The sequence below is a fragment of the Pipistrellus hanaki genome, assembly GCF_964339955.1.
Source record: "Pipistrellus hanaki genome assembly, chromosome: 9".
NCBI classification, from domain to species: domain Eukaryota; kingdom Metazoa; phylum Chordata; class Mammalia; order Chiroptera; family Vespertilionidae; genus Pipistrellus; species Pipistrellus hanaki.
Genome location: NC_140511.1, coordinates 60,202,304 through 60,224,811, shown reverse-complemented (window position 1 = coordinate 60,224,811; position 22,508 = coordinate 60,202,304). Strand labels below are relative to the sequence as shown.

General features: G+C 34.0%; 1 protein-coding gene across 3 annotated transcripts in view; it reads left to right on the top strand.

Moving 5' to 3' along the window:
• The window catches only part of KIF18A (kinesin family member 18A), a 71,883-nt gene that overhangs the window by 10,741 nt on the left and 38,634 nt on the right, over window positions 1–22,508 (top strand). For all 3 annotated transcript variants that reach the window (XM_084893624.1, XM_084893625.1, XM_084893623.1), the window contains 9 exons: window positions 1,819–1,976; window positions 4,502–4,606; window positions 5,049–5,159; window positions 7,478–7,675; window positions 9,930–10,106; window positions 12,035–12,109; window positions 12,319–12,431; window positions 16,536–16,698; window positions 19,934–20,098. In XM_084893624.1, coding sequence (XP_084749750.1) covers window positions 1,819–1,976; window positions 4,502–4,606; window positions 5,049–5,159; window positions 7,478–7,675; window positions 9,930–10,106; window positions 12,035–12,109; window positions 12,319–12,431; window positions 16,536–16,698; window positions 19,934–20,098 — 1,265 coding nt within the window. The remainder of the gene's footprint in view (window positions 1–1,818; window positions 1,977–4,501; window positions 4,607–5,048; window positions 5,160–7,477; window positions 7,676–9,929; window positions 10,107–12,034; window positions 12,110–12,318; window positions 12,432–16,535; window positions 16,699–19,933; window positions 20,099–22,508) is intronic.

The window sequence follows — 22,508 nt, the reverse complement described above, 5'->3', positions numbered from 1 at the left end:
TATCTTGAAATAAAAATGTTAAAAGACCATGTTAATTGTATTTCAAGTGCTTTGTTAGTATATCTTCAACCAAAAATTAATTTCTAGTGCCCTTGATAGACCTATAATAATTTTCCTTTTAAAACGGCCATCTTGATTTCCTAGAAAGAAATATGTCCAAAAGGCGGGCTATTTCTCTGTGCTTATAAGGCACTTAATACCACTATTCATATCTTACTTTTGGAATTACTACAATTTATGGCATTTTCTTTAAGATGCCCAAAACTATAATATATTTTACTGTCTGTCACTGACTCATTGAGTTTTATTACAGAAGACTTATCCTCTGGGTATAGTAAGAAAGGAATGTGGTTTATTGATTATATCTGCTATGATTCTGAATTTTAGCATATATTCTTTTCCTCATTCATGGAATTCCATATTGTCTCTAGAGATTTTTAATTTTTTTTTTTTTTTTTACATCAAATAAACAAAAATCTACCAACTGAATCATTGGTTTCTTCTTGGCTTTGATTTTATATTCTTATCTAGCTGTCTTAAAATTTCTTGATGTATTATGGTCTTACATAAAATAGAACAAAATGAAACATACATCAGCTTAATTCATTCTTGTGAAAAGTATTCTTATAGTTGGTTAACATTTAGCTCAGCACAGAGATTTAACTTATAAAAATATTCTCACTGGTAATAATGTGAAGAATTATTGCCTTAACTCAATCTTGTGGTGGGTATTTGCCTTTTTTTTTTTTTTTTTTTTTGCATTAATATTGTGATGGGTATTTGTCATGTGTGGACTTTTTCTTGCATCTGAAAAAAAAAATTACTTTTATGTGTTACTGGATAGAATCTTGAAAACCAAGGAATTTGCATAAGACAACATCATTTTTTGTTTTAAATTTTAAAATGAATTTTATAAATGGTTTCTATCTAGAATTCACTCACTCAGCAAACTTGTATTGAGTACCTGCTTTGTGCCAGATGGTTTGTTCGGTGTGAAGGATATCTGGCCTGTGCATTGGCAGAGCTCAGAGTTGGAAATACACTGTGATATGTGCTGGAATAGAAAGTTGTGGCATATACTGAGGGCTCAAATAAGGGAGTAGACGTTTCTGCCTAAGACTTTAAGGAAGGCACAGGAAAGTGACATTTGTGCTGAATATTTAGAATAGATAGAAGTTTTCTAGTTGGATTAAATAGAGGAACTTTCCAGGACAAAAGCAGTGGAGTAGAAAGAGAGCAGCACTTGAGGAGAACTTCAAATAATCTAGTGTACTTAGACCACAGCAAAGGATAAATAGGCTGGAGCGATAACCAGACACCCTCTCTTAGAATGCCTAATAATATTCCAAGGTGAGGAATTTGAATTTCCTTCTGTAGGACTGTGGAACTATTACACAACTTTAGCATATTCAAATTTTATTTTTCATAAAAGTAACGGTACAAATTCTATGGGATGGAAGAAGATTGAGACTAATAGGGAGACATAATTGATTACTTAATATGTGTAAGGTTTCTGTAGAAGATTGGAAATAGGTGTTGGAGTCGGGGAGAGGGGAGCCAGGCGGGTGGATGATGGTACCATTAATCAGAATAGAGAATATAGAAGTAAGAGTCGATTTTTGCGAACATTGCAGGTTTTAAGAATAAGACACTAAATTAATTTTGAATCTATTTGTTGAGTTGAAAGTTACTGTTGAGCATATCCAGATGGAACTATCCACTAGATAGGAGCTATAGTAATGGTATAACAGAGAGCTTTGATCCCTTTTCATAAAATGTCATAACAGAGAGCTTTGATCCCTTTTCATAAAAACCCAGTACTTGCATATGGTGCCACTGGAGCTGGGAAGACCCACACGATGCTAGGATCAGCTACTGAACCTGGTGTGATGTATCTAACCTTGTTAGACCTTTACAAATCCATGGATGAGATTAAAGAAGAGAAAATATGTAGTACCGCAGTTTCTTATCTGGAGGTAAGTTGACAATAGCATTCTTTATATTAATCAATAGTATTGAGAACTCCTTTAAGAAGTTCCATGGTCCATTTAAATTATTCTGTCATATAGGAATTTTCTCATGAATATATAACACCATTTTTAATTACCTATGATGCATCTTTCTCTTTTTCTGGTATTTTATTTTGCATATCTGACTTGCATAAAAGTAGCAAGATTAGTACAAAGAACTTCGGGAATACTTCACCCAGATTTCCCATATTGTTAGCATTTGACTACCTTTACTTTCTATTGTATCTCTTTATGTGGGCGTAGCTGTTTCTTTTTTCTAAAATGCTGAAGTTACAGACTTTTAGAAGTTTCCTAAAATAACCAAAAAGTTATCAGGAAATGAACAGTGATACACTGTTACCTAATCCATAGACCTTACTGAGAGTTTGCTATTGATTCTAATAATGCCCTTTATTAGAAAAGAAAACCTAAGATCCTAAGTTGTACTCAGTTGTCATAACTCTTTAGTCTCCTTAATCTGGATTCCTTTTTCTTTATGTTTTATGACTTTAATCCACTAATGATACATGCTTGAATCAATTATGATGGTAGGTGATTGTGATTTTTAAATTCATTTCTTCTACATTTATTCATTGGCTGTCTACTGTAAAGAGAGCTTCTCTTTCCTTTATTGTATCAGTGTGGACACATCAAATTGTTAACATAATTCAATAGTTTATAATCTCTTTCTGTAATTATTTATTTATATGCTTAAATTGTGCAAATCGAGGCTCTTTTGTGCTGTCTCCTAAGTCCTTCTGACATGCCCCATCATTTCTGTAGGCCTCCTACCCTTTTACTAACAGCTGACATTCAAACATTATAACTAAATGCTAGGCATTCTAACTCTGAATTTAGATAGTGTTTCAGAAACCAGTACAGAAATATAAATTTCTGATTTTACTGCCTATTCATTTGTGGTGTCAGAGAAAAAATTCTACCAGTTACAGCTCTTTTATTGATATCTTATAGTTAAGCGAACATTTCAAAAATTCATTAAGATTATGTATGTTGCTAAAAATTTTCATTTTAGTCTATAGGACTTGAAGATAAAAGAAGTAAAACTTACTTTCTATAGTTAGGTGTGGCAAACAATTATTCTGAACATAATTAGAAAAGAGCATGGCAGTATTCGTTATTTCTTTTTCAGATCCCTTCATAAATGGGAGAATTTTAAAGTTTTTTTTTATATAATTTTTTAAATCTTTTTTCCTTTCTTTTAATCTACTTCCATTTTATTATTGGTAAGGCAATGTCTAATCTAATGATTTTCCTCTTGGGCTGTGCACCAGAATTGGCTATGGAGGTTTTTAAAAATAGACATGCCTGGACCTCACCCCCTGGACATTTTAATTTAATAGGTCTGGATTGTGGCCGAGGCATCTATGTTTTTAAAAAGCTCCCAGGTGGTTCTGAAGCATAGACTAGCTTGAGAATGATTGTTCTAATTGCGTTTTTTGTATGATTTAAGTGGGTAAGGGAAAGCACTAGAAAAGTGACTGCTACTTCAGAAAAATAAGAGCCAAATTGTAACTCTTGAATATTTTACTACTTTAAAGAGTTTATTACATTTAAAAATGGTTATCATTCATTGTTAAAATTTTTACTAGCAATGAATTGGCACTATGGGCTATTTATTAGAATATAGAAATATGAGTGGTAGTTGTCATTTATATAAGAACTAGAAAACTTAGTACCTTTAGTAAATTCATACAATTACCTCAATAAAATTATGTATATGCATTACTTAAAAAAATAAAAATTACTAAAAAAAAAAAATGCCAGAGACATAAAGTACAGATGTGTATTCAATGCCATGTAGTAGAGTGAGGATATTTGGCCTTCAATCTCCTCTGCTGTTACTTTCATGGCCGTGGACAAATCGCTTAACCTTTTAGGGCCCTAGTTTCTTCATTATTCAAATGGGGGATGGGGTTCCAGTATGGAATTTGACATAAGAATTACATGTTAAGTTAATATAATTGAAGGATAAATGGAATAAAATACTATCCATTCTTGAGTATGAGCTTTCTTTCACTTTTGAGCTATATAATGTTTAAAAGTTTGGTCTACTTGGGCATCATGAAATAATAAATGTCTTCTACAGTGAAAAGCATGCCACCTCCACATAATTTATATTTCAGATCCACTAGAATTTCCCAAGACCACGTGACCTGTGTATTTCCAGGAAATAGGCAAAGGCAATTCCATCTATTTTATTTCTGTTTTACTGAAATCATCAAGTGAGGGTATAATGACTCCACCTTTAAATTTAAATTTCAAACCTATGTAATTAAACTCTTCTGTTTGCTCAGATGGTAGAAAATTAATGGCAACATGAGCTAGAAGGAATGAGATGAAATAAATGAACTATTTGTCTTCAAGATAAAATTCGAATATAAACTTAAATCAGCAATGTATGCCTGTTTGCGATGTTATCACTATTGCTTTAAGATCAATGCTAAAGCAGTTGTTTTTATTTTCATCTTAAGGTCTATAATGAACAGATTCGTGACCTCTTAGTAAATTCAGGGCCACTTGCTGTCCGGGAAGATGCCCAAAAAGGGGTGGTCGTTCAGGGGTTGACTTTACATCAGGTATGTTTATAAACTTTTACCCTTGTTCAAATAGCAAGTTTGGTTGTCTAGCCATTTACTTATTCTTCATTGTACTTGAGAAAGAAGGAAAATAATGAAGTGCAAACTTAAAATAAACATAGTATATCTTAGTTTTATTTTGTTTTCCTTGAAATAATTAAATGAGCTTTTCTTTAAAAAAAAATACTCCTGAACATTTCACATATTATTCCATTCAATATGTTTATATTTTATCTGCTCAGAGACATGGCTTTCTCTTTTATTCCTCATGCAAGACCAACTTACAAAGCAAAGGATATACAGTCAATATTTAATAGGATTTAAATTATAGAAAGCATTTTTTCACCTTTTCTTTTATCTTTAAAATTCTTGCTTATTGAAAGTGTATTAAAAAAATTAAACTCATATAGCTAATGTGTATATATTTTTTAAACTTCTCTAGCCCAAGTCCTCAGAGGAAATTTTACACTTATTGGATAATGGGAACAAAAACAGGACACAACATCCTACTGATATGAATGCCACATCTTCTCGTTCTCATGCTGTTTTTCAGGTAACAAGGCACTAGACTATTGCTCTTTAAGTTGAATTTAAAACAAATGAAGCCAAATTCATGGATAGTAATTTTCAAACATACAAAAAAAATTTTCATCTGTGAACTTTCCTACTTCTAAGCTCTTTCTTTACTTTGCAGCTTTGAAAAGATTCTATCAAGAATATTTAGAAATGAGATAATGTAAATCAGAAATTAAATTTTACCTGGTTAAAGATGTAGGATAAAAAAAAGTGGAAGTGTTGGAGAAGTTTTTCTATTTTTTCTTTAAATTGGTGAAAGTATTTAATATTTCCAAAGCATGAACCTGTATTCAGAGCAAACTTTATAGATCTAGATTTACAAAACTAAGGAATTGGGGAGATACTGATTCACTTTTTAAAAGATTTCATGATAGTGACCATAAAAAGTAGTTGCATTATTTAAGAAAGTGCAATTCAGTTGATACAGTACTTTTAAGAATTCTAAATGCATAGGTTAAATATTATTTCTTACAGCTTCTAGTCTTCTTAAAACCAAATGATTATGTAGCTTTATTATGGACTAGAAGACCAGTGCACAAAATTTGTGTGTGTGTGTGGGGGGGGGGGAGATGTCCCTCAGCCCAGCCTGTGCCCTCACTCCTTACTACCTGCCTGCTTGCTCACTGCTCCTTACCATTCGGCTTGCTGCTCCTTTGCACTGCTACGGAGGCAGGAGAGGCTCCTGCCACTGCCATTGGCTTGCCAGCCGTGATCCTGGTTCTGGCTGAGCAGCGCTCCCCCTGTGGGAGCACACTGACCACAAGGGGGAAGTTTCTGCATTGAGCATCAGCCCCTGGTGGTCAGCGTGCATCATAGAAACTGGTTGTTAGGGTCATTCCAACGTAATGGTAGCTTAGGCTTTTATTATATAGACCAGTTTAGACTTTTATTATATAGCCATGCACAGGTGGGGTCCATCTGGTCTGCCCCCAATAGGGACCAGATCAGGGCCAGGCTGGTTAAAGGGAGGGTCTGTGGGCAATTGGCTGGGGGGTGGAGGAGGGCTGCCCCCGATTGGGGTGGAGGGTGAGCTGTTGGGGGCGGGGCCAACCTTGGAGAAGGGCTGTGGGCCAAAAGAGGTGGGGAGCCGATGGGGGGTCCAGCAGCCTGTGGGAGGGGCCAACCGGCTAGCCGGCTCTGCCCCTGATCAGAGTTGGGGGGCCCTTCGGGGATGGGGATGGTCAGCTCTGCCCCTGATTAGGGAGGAGAGCCAATGGTATCGGGGAAGGGGCTGCAGGAGGTTGGCCAGCTGGCCTTGCCCCCTATTGGGGTAGAGAGTGGGCGAACAGAGGCAGGGCCAGCCCGGGGGAGGGGCAGTGGGACAATCGGGGTGGTAGGGGCCCATCGAGGGCAGGGCCGGTCTGTGGAAAAGGGGGTAGGGAGGTTGGCCAGCCAGCCCCGCTCCCAGATCTGGCCAGTTTGCTGGCCACAGTGGGCATTATAGCAACCTGTCATTCTGGCGTTATGGTCACTATCTTCTTATATATATATAGATTATGCTTTGTAGAGCTCATTTTATAAAAATTGTTATAGTTGAAATAATTCATATCTGAGGCAATTAAATCATTCAGAAATTCTCCAGCATACAAAATTGTGTTAATCTTTTCTATTCTTACCACTGACTTCATTTATCAGTAGTCTTGAGAGAAATATTTATCTATGACATGGAGTTTTCCAAAATGTCTTAGACCCTGTTTTGTAAGAAAATTTAACAGAAGGGTTTTATAATGGAAAACTATCTTTCCCATATCTTTTAAATTTGCCACCAAATTTATATTGGTTAAATGATAAAGTAGCTTAAAATAGTTGGATAAGTTGTTCTTTACTCTTAATAGGCTATTGAACATGACTAGTATTCTTTAATATACTATTTTTTATATGTTTCATTTTTTAAACTATAATTACACACAACAATTTGGAGAATTGGGGTAAATTTACTCTTCGAATTGGGTCAACGTTCAAATTCAGCTTTCCTTTGGGAACAATCCCTGCAGACATGCAAAGCATTCTGCCTTTGATTTTCTCTTAGGAACATTATTTCTAAAGGACCTGTGCCCTCCTACCATCTCTGATAATCCTGTGTTTTGATTCAAGGATTACCAGAAACAAATAGTGGTTGTTTTGATCTTAGTCCAGCCAACACTTAATTGTCCTCTGGACACATTTTATTTTCCAATTTTTCTCAATTTTGGTAGTTACTTCTGGTGTTCTTGGATATCAGCCAAAATAAACTGTACATCTCCCTTTTAATTCTATTATATCTTCTCATTTTCCCTATTCTGTAATTTCAAAAAGATTTATTTGCGGCAACAAGACAAAACAGCAAGTATTGATCAAAATGTCCGAATTGCCAAGATGTCCCTCATTGACCTGGCTGGGTCTGAGAGAGCCAGTGCTACCAGTTCTAAAGGGACCCGGTTCAGAGAAGGTACAAATATTAATCGATCACTTCTCGCTCTTGGGAATGTCATCAATGCTTTAGCAGATACAAAGGTTGGTACCATATGTTTATTTGTCTAAACATTTTGAAATATTGAAGTATGTATAATTTCTAGAGAGATAATTATTTAATATAATTTTGTTTTAAACATCTAGTCAAATTTCAAGAGTACATTAATAATTTTTATATACAGAGCAAAGACTTCAGAAGGCCCAGTATATCAAATAAAGCTATGTTTCTGTATTTTTTTATTTTATTTATTTTATATATTTATTTTTAAAATATATTTTATTGATTTTTCACAGAGAGGAAGGGAGCAGGAGAGAGAGTTAGAAACATCGATGAGAGAGAATCATTGATCAGCTGCCTCTTACACACCCCCTACTGGAGATGTGCCCACAACCAAGGTACATGCCCTTGACCGGAATTGAACCCGGGACCTTTCAGTCTTCAGGCCGACGCTCTATCCATTGAGCCAAACCGGTCCTGGCTGTTTCTGTATTTTTTTAATTTCTAGTTTTGTAACCAGAATTTGTTTAATGAAAAGTATTAACTATAAGATTGATAGTTAATATTTTATGGCACTTTCTCATTACTTATTTTGAACTTGATTTTTAAAGTTAGTATTTAATGATTCCTACACAGCAAGCATGATAATTGAATTGGCATGAAAACACAAAACACATCTTATAAAAATTAAAGCCTATTCTGGTTAGTATTTTTCTATACTGTAAAATTAGGTTAAATATTAAAGAGTGTTGATTTAGAGAGTAAGAGGAACTTAAGATATAAAATGTAATTAAATTACCTAATAGGTTAGTGTTTATTGGATGCCTTTGGGATATTTAAAATATTTTACACCTAATATATGCCAGACGTGCTTACTAGAGTACAGCATATTTTACAGTTTCTGAATTTGTAAAAGTGACTTTTTTAAAAGTTAAAATGCAGTCATTTAATTTAATTTCAATCAGCCTCATGAGTTTTAGGAAAAATATGGTAAAGTCTTTAAAATGTTGCATTTTGATTTAGTATGAAGTATTTTAAAATAATTTGAGGACCCTTTTTATAATATATAGTTACTGAAATCCCATGAAGATTGCAAAAGCAAGATGACTTTCATATTCTAACTTAAACCTTTAAACATGTAAGCAGACAGCATGGTAAAGAGACTGATTTTCTAAGTTTTAAACTGGCATGTTTTTTTTCATACTTAATTTTTAATAATTGACTCCCATAGAGTCATTTGTGAGACAGTGTTTAATGCATGTGTTGTACATGTGAAATCATTTCAATCACCAGCAATACACCTTCTACAGGTTGAAAAACTGGGAGTTGGGAGACCTAGAGCCCATTTCTAGGTCTGGATTACAAGCCATTTGCCCGGAACCACGTCATGTTGCTTTTCACTTAGTACAAATTTTCCTCTTCTGTAATATGAAAGATATCCATTGGATAGCATAAGTGTGCTTTTAGCTTAACATTATAATGCTCTGTTTTTATATAGTAGTCGTATGTCTTGTGTAATTTTTATGATAAAGTCAGTACTGAATCTTTTAAGTAAAAGAAAACCTAGAAAAATTACATTCTTATCACTTTGTTATGCTTTTAGATAAAGTATCTGTAAAAGAGTAAATACCATTTCAGATAGAGAAAACTGCTCTATGCCACACAGAATTCGTACTATTCTTCTAGTATATTTATTTAGGGCATATATCAATTTTGTATTTTAATTTCTTTTAAAAATGAATGGAAAATTCTTAAATAGGCATTTTGTTTTTGAATTGGTTTAGATACAGAAAAGTAGCTGAATAATACTAAATTTTCCTTAAGTATACTCCACACTCATTTCCCCTTGTTGTTAACATCTCCATTAATGAAATATACTTATTACAACTAATGAGCCAATATTGATATTTTATTATCTAAAGTTTATATTCAGATAGATATAAAATCTTTAAATAGGATATTTGTTTTATGTATTCATTGCATCCTCCTATATAATAAAAGCATAGTATGCCAATTGTCCCCTCAACCTAGAGGTTCTTCTGGGAATTCGACCAGGGGTGGGGTCAGCCAGGGGCAGGGAGGAAGTACTGGCCAGCAGCCAGTAAATACCCTACCTCTACTTGTTCCATAAAATTCATTATCATCATTTAGCTCCCCATTTATATCATAACTCTGGGCAAAGCTGGGAAGTTGCTTATATTCTTAAAGTGAAGTGGTAGCAGGTTTGCATTTAAATGTGGGAAATGACATAATAATTCTTTGTGTGTGTGTGTGTGTGTTTTGTTTTATTTTTTTCAGAGAAAGAATCAGCATATTCCTTACAGAAATAGTAAGCTCACTCGCTTGTTGAAGGATTCTCTTGGAGGCAACTGTCAAACTATAATGATAGCTGCTATTAGTCCTTCCTCAATGAGCTACGATGATACATATAACACTCTTAAGTATGCTAACCGTGCAAAGGACATTAAATCTTCTGTAAGTATGTTTACTCTGATTGTGTTATAAGGGTAATAGGTGACATTATTTTTACAATTCTAACAAAATATTAATTTAGAGTTGCATTTTTACTGAGTTAGAAAATAGTGTTAGAAATATCTTTATACTTAGGATGAATTGGACATTAAATTAAATAATTAAGCCCTGACCGGTTTGGCTCAGTGGATAGAGCGGTGGCCTGTGGACTGAAGGGTCCCAGGTTCGATTTCAGTCAAGGGCATGTACCTTGGTTGCAAGCACATCTCCAGTAGCGGGTGTGCAGGAGGCAGCTGATCTATGTTTCTCTCTCATTGATACTTTTAACTCTCTATCCCTCTCCCTCCATCTCTGTAAAAAAAAAAAATCAATAAAATGTATTTTTTAATTAAATAATTAAACCACTAAGCATCTTGATTACATGTATCATAGATAATTATTATTCAGTCTTTTGGCAGCTAAGGGGGTTTAGTGCCTTTTTTCTTTTTCTTTTTCTTTTTCTTTTTTTAATCCTCACCCAAGGATATTTTTTTATTGATGATTAGAAAGAGTGGAAGGGACAGGAAGAGAAAGAGAGAGAGAGAAAAAAAAACAAAACACTTTGTGAGAGAGACACATTGATTGGTTGCCTTCCACACAAGCTCAGACCAGAGCTGGGGATCAAGCCTGCATCCGAGATACCTGCCTTTGGCGGGAATCAAATCCAGGACCCTTTAGTCTGAGGCCTGATGCTCTATCCACTGAACCAAACCAGCTTTAGTACCTTTTCCCCCAACCTTTTCTACATTATGGCACATGATTTTTTCATGACACCCTGGAGTAATTGGTGAAAGCTTTAGCATATTGTGGCAGCTGGGAATGAACCTGTTTTAGCTTAGCACCAACACTTTCTACCTGACATCCTTGGGCAGGTTAGCTCATTTCTCTAAGATTCGATTATTTCATCTGTGAAATAGTTATATCTGCCGTGGTTTATAAAGTAAATCGCTTTTTAAAAATCGTTTACTTTTATGTTTATGATACTGACATAACCAATCTCTAGCTCCAGCAATATAATGATTGGTGAGGTCAGTATTTTTGCAAATAATTTGGGGTAATTAAAAAATATGTAAGTCAAACATAATATATGTTTAAAATCACAGGACCTCAGGGTTTGAAGAGACCTACAGTTAAACTAATGTGATAACATCTCTGCCTGCTTAACCTTCTGCTACTCTCATTGAATGAACATGAACACGTTACTGTTTTCCTTAGAGAAATGTTCAGATACTATTTATATAATTAGTTGCTAAAAGCTGTAGAATATGGGTATACAAAGTTTTTTTACACATTTTTCATGTAATCCTTCCACTAACTCATTGTGGACGGCATTTTTAGCTCTACAGTGGAGGATTTCCATGCTTAGAGTTTATAAATACTAACTTGCACATCATTTAGCTGAGAGGTGAGCAGGGCCTCAAAATTAGGTATTTGGACTTGTATGTTTAATGTTCTCTCCACTATTCCATAGCTGCCAAAGGGCCCATACTTTTATATAACGGATAAAATGTAATAACTCATTATACCTAGTTGAACTTACAACTGTCTCAGTCTTAAAATTATTTCTGAATTTCTTAGAAATCAGAGGAAAAAGAAAATGGGTAATTTTTATCATATTGAGAATGAGTGCTTCATAAGTTCTTAAAAATACCTTTTTTAGATAGTAAAGCAATCTATCATTTCATTTACATTATTAATATGGTCAGCATATCCTCTTGTCATAGATTTTAAATCTGAATATAATTAATCATGATTGTCTCATGGTTGTACTTGCCACTAATTCTGAATTCATGGAACTGAATTAATGAACATATAATGTCATTTTGCTTGTATATTCAACTATGTGATAATGATTATCTTTATATATACTCATAATTTCTGTATTTTAACAGTTGAAGAGCAATGTTCTGCACCTTGACAATCATATAACTCAGTATGTGAAGATCTGTAATGAGCAGAAGAAAGAGGTGTGTCTACTTTTTACATATACTAATCTCCCTCACTTCCTCACTCATGGGATTTTACAATCTTAATTGTCTAAAAATTTGACATGTTTTCTATTACATATGAAATCTGGCTTGTTCAATTATTTTTCATGGCTAAAATTTTTCTGTGGCCATGTATAATAGAGACAGATAATTTATTTTGTATTTTAACTAGTGTATCTCTCTACTAGATTTTAATGTTAAAAGAAAAATTAAAAGCCTATGAAGAACAGAAGGCCATTACTGAGGAAAATAACCAAGCGCAGTTAATGATTTCAAACCCTCAAAAAAAAGAAATTGAAAGGTAAAATTGATAATCAATATTTCATTTTGATGTCTTATTATTTTGAAATTTCATCAAATATTTTGTTATCATCTGTTGTATAAGTATGTTTATATACTCAACTGAATTCAGAAAGTCACTGATTGGTGTTTATATTTTAACACTTTTGAAATCCATTATTGTAATTGTGATTATATAAATAGTAAGGAGAACCAGGACTTAGGTACTCTTCAGAGAAGGTAAAGCCAATGATATCACTTATGGAATTAGTTTTTAGTGCATTTCTTACTTTCCTTCCCAGTTGTTTTAGTCTATTCAAGCTGCTTTAACAAAATACCACAGACTGGGTGGTTTTTTTTTTGTTTTGTTTTTGTTTTTTTTTTAACAAATATATATATATATTTTTTAAGGCTGGAAGTCCAAGATCAGGGTACCAGTATAGTTGGATAGTTGAGTGCTGGCCTTGTTACATGTTGTAGACTTCTTGAATCCTCACATGGCCAAAGGAGAGAGAGGCCTCTCTGCAATCTCTTCTATAAGGATACTAATCCTATCTATAGGTGCTCAGCCCTCATGACCTAATCACATCCCAAGAGCCCCTCTTCCTTGAGTGCTGAATTTCAACATGAATTTCAGGGGACACATTTAGGTGTGGTTGCATCTAGCATTATCGTTATTTGTATAGATTACGTAAATTATATCTACCTTTTCTTGGCTATATATAACTCATAATCAATGAGTTTAGGTTCTTAACTATTTGAAAGAACATCTTTCAATGGTATAAGTCAATAGAGAATTTTGATAGGTTCACACTAAGCTTCTTAGCAGGTATATTTAAAAAAAAAAAAAAAATGAGAGCTGTTAATAATGCAATACTCAAAAGTCCTTTCCCCTAAGCAATTAAGACAAATTGCCTAGATAGTTCAAAGGCTATGCATCTTGAGTAACTCTAAGAAGACAGTAAGGAATTCCTAGATTGAACAAGTTTGGAAATTAGTACTAAAGGAATCTAAAAGATTTTCAAAGTAGATCAACATATTGAAGGTTCTGAGAAGCCCTGTAGTAAGGGAATCTGTTAACTTTTGTTAAAGTCCAGTAAAGTTAAACTTATTTGACATTGCCCAGAGCCAATTTTACCTTATCATTAGTGTGAGAAACCAGCCACAACTTAAATCATTGGTTATTCACGCTATTTTGGAACACTAGAGTATATAGAAGGTGTCTTGATGTACATAAGAAAAACTAGCCAACAATGACCTCAACTTAATTTCAGTTACAACACCTTTTTAAAAATTTGATTTGCGTATTAATTTATATAAAGTATCTTTGATTTGGCAGAAAATGATATATATAAAAAGATATAGAAAATAATATATATAAAAAGATATATAGAAAATAATATATATAAAAAGATATATATTATTTTCTACCTCAATTGACCCCAGGTGTTAAGATAACTACTTATAATAATAACAAATAGCACTTTGTTTTTATAGATGGCTATAATTTTTAATGAATTTTAAGACCATATTAATTTTAGCTGATCATTACAACAACCCTTGCAAATTTGAAATGGCATAGTGTCTCATTGATAGATAAGAGCAATAACTATAAAAATCATCTCTTTCAGGTCTTAATTCTTTTGTTCCCAGCCTGTGCTATTTCACAAATATAAGAATTAAAGTTATTTTTATCAATAGAATAAGTCAGTTTTTTATTTAGCAAAAAGTTAGCGTATATAATATTGTAGTATCAGAGCTCTGTAGATACAAGAAATTTTCTAGTGTTTAAATTATGTTCTGTTAATGCAGATAACCCATTGTAAAAATAAAATTGTTATATTTTCTTAGTCTTATGATACTTTTGTAATATCACATCAATTTTATAATATCTTAAAAAATATCAAGTAAAAGTAATTTCTCATTTATTCATTTTTATCAAAAAGAGCTTTTAACTGATATATTTTTAGTAGTTTCCTTATTATTTTACTTGTGAAATGTATGATTGGTCCCCAGGCAACTAGTTATCTCTTTATTGATATCTTAAAAATTAAGTCATCAGCTGTTTAGATTTGTAGTCATTGCTTAAATGCAATTGCTCAGACCTACTTAACCAGATCTGGTTTTCAATTACCACCTTACAAATAGTAGACTTCTAGAGCTGATGGCTTTTAATTGTTGAACTCTTCTGGTAAAATGATTCGGGAGGGAGATGGTCTGAACTATGAAATAAGCAATTATTTGGGTATTTTTCACATTTCAACCTGACTTTACCAACAATAAAAACTTAGGGTTATAAGTCATGCAACATGCTAAATAATTTATTTATACTTATAAAGAAGCTAATCATAGAATGGTATATCTTTGTCATTTTCCCTTAAAATTAACTGTCTTCTGATAGAAATGTGTGAAATAGCTTTCATCACATCAATCACACTGTTATGAAAAACTTTTTTAATGTCTTTAATTTGAAAAGTGTCTGTGTAAAAAAAAAGTAAACATGTATATGAAGTTTAAATACATAAAGAATATGCAGTATTTGATATCTGTCAAAGTTATTTGGAAAGATAATATTCAAGAAGAAAATGCAATTGTTCTTTATATATAGCTATAAAACTTCTTTTGCGGCTATATCAAGAAAATGGTGTAAGAATTTAATATTCCTCATATATCATCTAAAGTTATTAAAGATTTTTGTTTTCTAGTTACTTTAATGTATTAAATAATTAGAAAATAGATATTTGTCAGTCTCTTAAAACACTTTCTGTTTTAAAATGATAGTTGCCTTGTTTTGTTTTGTTTTGTGGGTTTTTTTAGTTTGTTTTTGTTGTTTTTTTAAGGAGCTTTCTAGCAACCTTCCTCTCATCGTAAACACCACTAATTGAAATAAGTCTGCACCACAAAATTGACAAATATTTAACTATGTCCTTGGGTAAAATGTTAAAGAAAAACTAAAAAATTATCAGTTCATTTACTGGCATTAGTGTTGTTGTAATATAATACAATAAAATTGCAATGTCCGTATATACTTTCTATGAAATATTTATCAGTTGGACAAAATTGCAGTAAAGTCGATGTATTTTGTTTTATATTCATTCCCAGTAGAGTTTCATTAGGAACTACTGACGTAAATTGGCAGTGTTTTTACCACAGATCTTTACAAGTATATCAAAAATTTGGTCAAAGAACATTTATTTTTAAGTGCTTATATTGTTACAGTTTTAAAGGTGTCACAGTTAATTTTTCTTTGAGAGCTTTGCCTATATGTGACTGTTTATACTACGCATACTGCTGCTATAGATAAGAACTGATCTATGACTTAAAAGTGGGAATATATTTTTATAAACTTATAATGTTGCTGTAATAAATATTCTGTCGACGCAGAGGACACTGGATTGCAGGGTCACTGTTCGGCTTTCAGAGGAGTTTTTCAGCTTGAGGTCTTTATGCTTATGGAGGAGATATAAGTCAAATTCCCAAACTTTGATTCTCTAAATCTATATTTCCCTTTTGAGGAAACACACAACAGTGGCTTTTCTGGTTTACCACATTGTAAACCTGTATGTTTTGGGTCATGGCCAGTATCACTGACTCATAACCAGGCTGTAGGGGGTCCCTGACCTTATGGTGTGTTTTCACTCTAACAAGTTCTGATGCAAAAAACTGGCCATCTCACTTTCCCTAGGAGGCAATGGAGGCACCATATGATTACACCACCCACTGCTTATTTCTTCACAGTGAGCCAAAACCGAAACAATAAGCTAAGTACTGTGTTGCTTTGAGGGCCTTGTGAATTGGGATAGTACAGGTTCAGATTATCATCTATTTCCTACAAATAAATATTTTATTTTTGCTAAGCAAAATGCAGTCTAATAACAAAGGCCCTATAATACTTACATTTTTAATAACATGATTTTTATTGAAGGAGAGAAGACCAAAATAGTAAAAATAGTTATTAACCATTTTCAAATATTTTTGTAACTTAAGGAACAGTCACTTGAACCAATCTGCTGTTTATTATTGAGTCTTATTCTGAATTTATATTTTTTGTTCATGCATTTCATTAAGTAAGCTCTATCATATATCACAGAATTAGTGACTTTTTCATGTGTTTATTTTTTTGTAGATATCAAGAAATTCTGAACTGCTTGTTCCAGAATCGAGAAGAAATTAGGAAAGAATATCTGAAGCTAGAAATGTTACTTAAAGAAAATGAACTTAAGTCATTCTATCAACAGCAGTGCCATAAACAGATAGAAATGATGTGTTCTGAAGACAAAGTAGAAAAGGTATTTAACAACTTTTTAATTAAATTTTAGAAAATATAAACCATGGGAACTTGCCACTCTAGAAATTTGAAAGGCAGTGTTACGTAGTCACCTGTTCTCAACAGCCACCCGGCAGTTCTGAAGGAAATGTAGTAAGCATTGTTATAAAGGCATAGTTTATCGTACAAGAAAGAAAGTCAGTGGCAGCTTACTTCTGTGAGGGTTGTTGAAATGTCTAACGTGAATAAAGCTAACACACTCAAGAAGAGTAGAGTACCAAAGGTGGGGCAGGGGGAGCAGTCTACACCAGATGTGGGCAACTTAGACCAATGGCAATTTTTTCCCTAGGTAAGAATATTTTATCACTGACATTATTAGAATTTCCATAGCATGGTGCTAAGAAAAGCAGATGAACGTTGAGTTGGTTTTATTTAGTGTAGGGGTGTTGAACTCAATCAGAAAAGGGGCCAAAATCTAAAATCCAGCCTAAATCGCGGGCCGAATGGTTTACTGAACAGTCATAAACTGACAATGTCATAAACTGACAGCGGAGTGCAGTGATGACAGCGCGGTGCGGGCCACATTGCAAGGCCTGGCGGGCTGGATTTGGCCCGCGGGCCTTGTGTTTGACACATGTGATTTAGTGCAATAGTACACTGCCCTCCCTTTCCACACACACAAAACATTCTTATTTCTTTGCTTTAGATGTACACCACTGTTTAGGTAATGGACCCAAGGGAGGCAGGGGGTTAGGAATGACAGCCACCATATAAAGCTGGGAACCTCAGAGGCCTGCATCCTTCGTATTGGGAGTGCACCAGGAAAAAATACCTTAACAACTAGCCCAAGTGATAAGGAAAAATGTCTCATTGGAAGACTTTCGTTATAGACATTCTTTTCACAGGATTTAAGGTTTGAATTTTTATAATATTGTGTTTTGTTTAGCAAATTTCTAACATGAGAAATTAACATAGAAAATGGTATCAGACCAGTGATAATTTATGGAGACCTGGGCAGAAGCAATGCAAAATGAGCCTAGTAAAATAGACCCTCAATTTAAACCACCATTGAGAACTTACTATCCAAAATTCAAAAAATGTGGTGGAACAGTTCATCATAAACAAATCAACAGTTTAACAAATATGACATAATACCCAAAACTTTAGCTAATAGAGCAATCTGATAAAAAGTTTAAAAATGAATAAAGTCATCAAAATGAATTAACAATAAATGAATCAAAGATAAAAGAACATCCATATCTGAGAGGGGGAAAAAAAGAAATATCCAGAAATTAAAGTTTAGTTACTGAATTAAAAAATTTGCTTTATAGATATGATACTAGGCAATGTTTTAAGTATTTTATGTATATCAACTCGTTCAGTTCTCAGAAAACTGTATGAAATATATTATTATCCTCAATAGAGGCATGTTGCACGAAGATTTGTGCAAGAATGGGCCTTCCTTCCCTTGGCTTCGCTCCTGGGCCACCTGGGAACCTGAGAGTCCTCACTCCCAGCTGGAGCACCACTCCTATAGCTCCCTCTAGCCCCCCACCCCCCCAGCAGGCTTTCCGCCCTGCCCAGCTGCTCTGCATCTGCATATTAACCCAACCTGTCATCTTTGTCAGGTTAATTTGCATACGCACTCCTGAATGGGCATAGTGGAGGTATGGTCAATTTACATGTTTACCTATTATAAGATAATTAAGGTGAAGACACAAGGCACATATAATTCTTTTTGCCCAAGTCACAGAGCTCATAGGTGTCAAAGCTGTGATCAGAACTCAAGAAAGCTGATTCCTGAGCCTGTCCTCTTATCACTATGCTTTTTGCATATTAGATATAGCTGAAGAGAGAATTAAGGAACTGGGAGGTCTGAAGAAGTTACAGGATAAAAAGATGGGAAATGTGAACAAATGGGTAGCCTCAAAATTCATGCATTTGTCTAATAGAAGATGTATTAGGGCAAAAGGTAAAGTATGCACAATTTAAGGTTAGGCATGTTTTAAGACTAGTAAGATGTAAAGTCAAGAAGCATGAGTTCTAAGCATCCTAAAATAAAAAGCTAATATGCAAATTGTACCCTTGACCAGTAGTTCAACAGGGAGTTCAACCAGAAGTTTGACCAGAGGGCGGGGCCGGCTCATCAACCACCATTGGTCCCTCCCCCCATCTGGCAGGACTGATGGGCCCCTATCAGGGCAGGCCAGCCAGACCCCACCCTTTTACAAATTCATGCACCAAAGAGTAGAGAAGTAAACATTCTGAAAAGACTGGATAACTATTTGCCTCAGTTTTGGTATTCATTGAGGATCAGGTTAATTTTATTTTTATGTATTTATGTAATTTAATTACATGGGTATTGCATGAGATACATTCATTCATATATTATTTATTTATTTAAAAAGCTTACCTACTCTTATTACTTCCAAGTCCTCTTAGACCACCACCTCAGATGTATTTTCATGTAGCTTTCTACTTCCAAAATCATGTGCAGGAACATATTTTAATTCATAGGGATCTATTGACTCAGGTCCAGCCATCATAATGGATGATCATCAAGTTCAGTGTCTTTTTGGCAAATAGCCCAGACAGGTCAAGCTGCTCTAGACCACAGATTCTATGAAAGTGTGCAAGACCCTTTGCTTGGGGTAAGAAGCCAAAAGGCCAGTTTTGATCTCATTTCAGGCCTTGGTTAAAACACCAAAAATGTTTGGAATATCCATTATTTATCAAGCAAGATCAGATATTTATGACCATTCTGATATAAGCTCTATTTTCTGTTATTTACATGAGCCAACTAAAGGCCTTAAAGGTAAAACCAGAACAATAAAACACTATTTCTTCACATCTTTCAAATTGGGGTGAGGAAAAGAATAGGACATGCATCTTTTTTAATTTTTAGTAAGAAAATCATGGGACTTACCAGACAATATATGGACTTTTCAAATGAAACATTTAAAGGAATGTATTTTAACACACTCATACATGAAAGTTATTTATAGTCTTCAATTTGGCCATTCTGTTCCTGAAAGCCATAAGCTCTCAACATGTAATTTTATAAAATGACTCACAACTCAGTTTTTATTTTCCTGTAAGCAAGTAGTATTGTGAGATTTTAGAGAAGATACAGCTTTAAGTGTGAAAGTGTAGCCTTACTTAATAGACTGTAGTTGCACACTTATAAGAAAATATACTATTTTACTAATATCACATGCATCAGTTCTCCTAATTAACTTAATTGCATTGTTTTTCAGGCCACTTGCAAACGAGATCATAGACTTGCAATGTTGAAAACACGTCGCTGCTACTTACAGAAGAAAAGGGAAGAAGAATTGAAGCAATTTGATGAGAATACTAATTGGCTCCATCGTGTCGAAACCGAAATGAGACTCTTAGGTCAAAATGGTGATATTCCAAAGGTACAAAAGTGTATACCTCAGAGACATTGTGGGTTCATTTTCAAACCATTACAATTAAGCAAATATCGCAATAAAGCCAGTAATTTTCCCCAGGAAATATAAATACTATGTTGATACTATATGATAGTCCTTGTATGCAATAGCATAATATATAATAAAATGTTTATACCTTAATTTAAAAATATTACTTGAAAAAAAATGCTAGCCCTTATCTGAGCCCTCATTGAGTCATAATTTTCTTGCTGGTGGGAGAGTATTGCCTCAATGTTGATGAAAGCTCAGTATCTCCAGCGCACAATAAAACAAAGTGTGCCTGTATGTTCAGATTTATTTTGTAAGAACTGAGCTCTTTGAACTCATTGTCTTTGTTCTTGAGTAGATATTTTTCATAAGGAAACTATTGCTCCATTTCTCTGAGATTTAATTGACGAATTTTATGTTTTTAACTGCACATATCACCTGCATCACTAATTGCCTACTAGATTCACCTTTACTTTCAGAAGAGTAAAGTTACTTTCAAATGTTATTCTGTTTTGCTGTTGTTAATTCTCACCTGAGGATATGTTTTCATCGATTTTTAGAGAGAATAGAAGGGAGAGAGAGAAAGAGAAGCATCAATGTGAGAGAGACATATCAACTGTTTGCCTCCCTCACGTGCCCTGACCAGAGCCCAGGATTGAACCTGCAACCAAAGTCTATGCCCTTGACTGGGGATCCAACCCATGACCCTTTGGTCAGTGGGCCAGTGTTCTAACCACTGAACAAACGGGCCAGGACCAAAGGAACTGATTTTTATTCAAATACCTGATACTTTAAAAGAACTCTTTACACGATTTTTTTCTTTATCCTCACCTGAGGATATGTTTATTGATTTTAGAGAGAGGGAGGATGTGGGTGGGGAGGGGGAGAGAGAGAGAGACATTGGTTGGTTGCCTCACATACTAGTACATGCCCCAACCAGGATCAAACCTGCAACCTTTTGGTGTATGGGTCAACTCTCCAGCCAAGTCACTAGGCCAGGACCTTGACTATTTTTTTTTTTAAAGGAGGAGCGACTGTACTTTGATGTTGCTCTTCTGAAATTTTGTACTATGTATCAGCTAATTTTGGTATCTAATCCAAGACTTTTAATTTCAAGAAAAGCAGTAGACTGGAAATGTAACTTTTGAAATTCCATGCTAGGCTTGAGGCATCTAAAATTATAGAGGCTCATCATAAAATGCAGCAGTCTCCATCAGCATACCCAAGCCAAAGTTTCAGAGAAAAGAGCTGATATGTCTGGCCAAAGGAGTGTTTCTCATTCAGTGTTTCTCATTCTCATCATGCAAGCACTGATTCTCTTGGAAAATTAACAGATGTTGAATGTTTATCGTAGCTTTTGGTTTTACTTATTTATAATGCATTTCATTTATTTGCTAAAGATCATGTATATCTAAAGCAGTCTTAATCTCAAGACAATCGCTGTCTAAATGACATGAAACTCAGTGTTTTTATAAGAATTAATTTTTTTTTCTTTTTTTTTCTTTTTTTTTAATATATTTTATTGATTTTGTACAGAGAGGAAGGGAGAGAGATAGAAAGCTAGAAACATCGATGAGAGAGAGTCATCGATCAGCTGCCTCTTGCACACCCCCCACTGGGGATATGCCTGCAACCAAGGTACATGCCCTTGACCAGAATCGAACCCAGGCCCCTTCAGTCCCCAAGTCGACGCTCTATCCACTGAGCCAAACCGGTCTCGGCAAGAATTAAATTTTTTTCATTTGTTTTACAATGACTACTAGATCCTTCAGTTTTCTTTATTACTATTACTTATACTAATGAATTTCTAATAGAATATTTAGCTCTTCGAGTGAGCAAAAGCTTTTTCATGTAGAGCTAAAAAATTGTGTGCATGTAGTAAAATGTAACATAAAAATTTATCATTTTAATCATTAGTGTATGGTTAAGTGGAATTAGTATATTCATTAAAAAATTAATATAGGTAGTTTTTAAATGTTATTACTAGAGTATTTTCATCACAATGGCCTTATCTACTTTATATTATACTCATAATATATTTGCCTGTATAATCAACATTGTAATTTATGACACAGGAAAGTACTTAAAAACTTATTTAGTATTAAAGAGGGGAAAATATTGACAAAATTACCTAGTTTGCCTTTGTTTTCTCATATTTATCATAAACTCCCAATTTAAAAAATGGTAGGGCATACTTTCTAGCATTATTATTACTAATTTGTTTTTGCCTTTTGCTCTACTTAGTAGTGTTTTTGAAGTTAAAATTGTTTAGATTTATTTCAGTAAATTAAAAAATTTTAATATAGTCAAGTAGAATTTTAGTAGCAATCTGTCTTTTAAAACTCTGTTAAGCAGAACTTTGAATATGAACCTGGATCTGGTTTAAGTC